General features: G+C 32.3%; 1 protein-coding gene across 1 annotated transcript; it reads right to left on the bottom strand.

The window, feature by feature from the left end:
- Positions 1 to 39: 39 nt before the first annotated feature.
- LOC111034406 (zinc finger MYM-type protein 1-like) lies at positions 40 to 1161 on the bottom strand (the record flags this gene model as incomplete). Its single annotated transcript, XM_022315627.1, has 1 exon — positions 40 to 1161. A coding segment is annotated over exon 1 (1122 nt), but the record flags the coding sequence as incomplete, so codon positions are not given.
- Between the last annotated feature and the right edge of the window lie 286 nt (positions 1162 to 1447).

Below are 1447 nucleotides of genomic sequence, written 5' to 3'. Positions count from 1 at the left end.
CAATTCATTAATGAATTTGTCTATGTACGGAATAAATACTGATACACGATAAAATATTTCTGGATCGTTTGTTTGAATGTTACACCTGTTGGTTTGTCTTTTTGATATTCTTGGCATGTTTATCGCAATGTCAATTTTCTCAGCCAGTGATTTTACACGTTCAAAAATGTCTCCAAATTTTTTTTCAGCATTCAATCTTATCTCTGTAAGTTCTTGTTTTGTGTCTTGTGCCAATGACATAGCTTCTTTGAGATCTATGCTTGTTTGCTGAAGAACTTTTGATAAGACTAAACCTAATGCAAATACTTTATTCAAAACAAATAAACAAATAATAAATTTGGAATTTAACATAGAGATTCTAAGTCGCCTTGCTTTTTCAGATGTATCATTGTCATTCCATTCAGAAATATCTTCCAAAGCTTCTTCAACATACTCAAAGAGTTCTAAAAAGTCATGAACGGCATGGTATCTCTCAATCCAACGAGTCTCGCAACTTCTTTTAAGCGTTTTTTTGGATGGTGTTTCGGACGAGTTTTCTATTTTTTGAATTAGAACTGACTTCCGCTTTGGATAAATAAAAAAATCTCTGATTTGACTTATTGTCCCAAGACAATCGCGTATGGCTGGTACACTACAGGATTTAGAAACAGCCAAATTTAACGAGTGGGCTGAACAATGAACATATAGAGCATTTGGGTGAATTTCTTTAATGTGAGCCTGGACACCATTAAATTTTCCGGCCATTGCAGCTGCCCCGTCATATCCTTGCCCTCGTAAATATTGCGTATTGATACCAAATTGTTTAAGATTTTCTAGGATTAAATTTGTTATTCCTTTACCGGTCATATCATTAGTTGGTACAAATTGTAAAAATTCTTCAGTAAGTTTTAATGTGTTTGAGTTGATATATCTAACACATAGCGATACCTGTTCCACTCCTGAAATATCCGCAGTTTCATCAGCCAGAATTGAAAAATATTTTGCTGTATTTACTCTAGAAACAACTTTGTCCAATAAAATTTTGTTACAAGCATCAATAATATTATTTTGACTTCTATGACTAGTATATTTCATCTTTCCCGAGCTTTCCAAATAGGTTTTCATTTCAATATCTCCTTGAGCTCGGTATCGTAAAATTTCTCTGAAATTACCTTCATTCATAACTTTTGAGTCATTGATTTCAATTTTTCCTGAATCACGGTGTCCTCTTAATGCCAAGTTTTGACGGCCGCACAAAATAACTGCCTCAATTATTGGAATAATATTTTTTCGATTTTGCAATATTTGTTTGTTTTTTTCGTTGTCAATTATTTTATCGATTGCCCTTGTTGGATTTTTAAGCATGTTTAAAAAATTATCGGCATCTAGTAAACTCTTTTTATGATATTCTAAATCCGAATGATTTTTAAAGTTTTCCAATGCATGTTTCCAATCATCATATTTTTTT

Source organism: Myzus persicae, unplaced genomic scaffold, assembly GCF_001856785.1.
Source record: "Myzus persicae strain clone G006 unplaced genomic scaffold, MPER_G0061.0, whole genome shotgun sequence".
NCBI classification, from domain to species: Eukaryota; Metazoa; Arthropoda; class Insecta; order Hemiptera; family Aphididae; genus Myzus; species Myzus persicae.
This window is presented reverse-complemented; position numbering and strand designations above follow the sequence as displayed.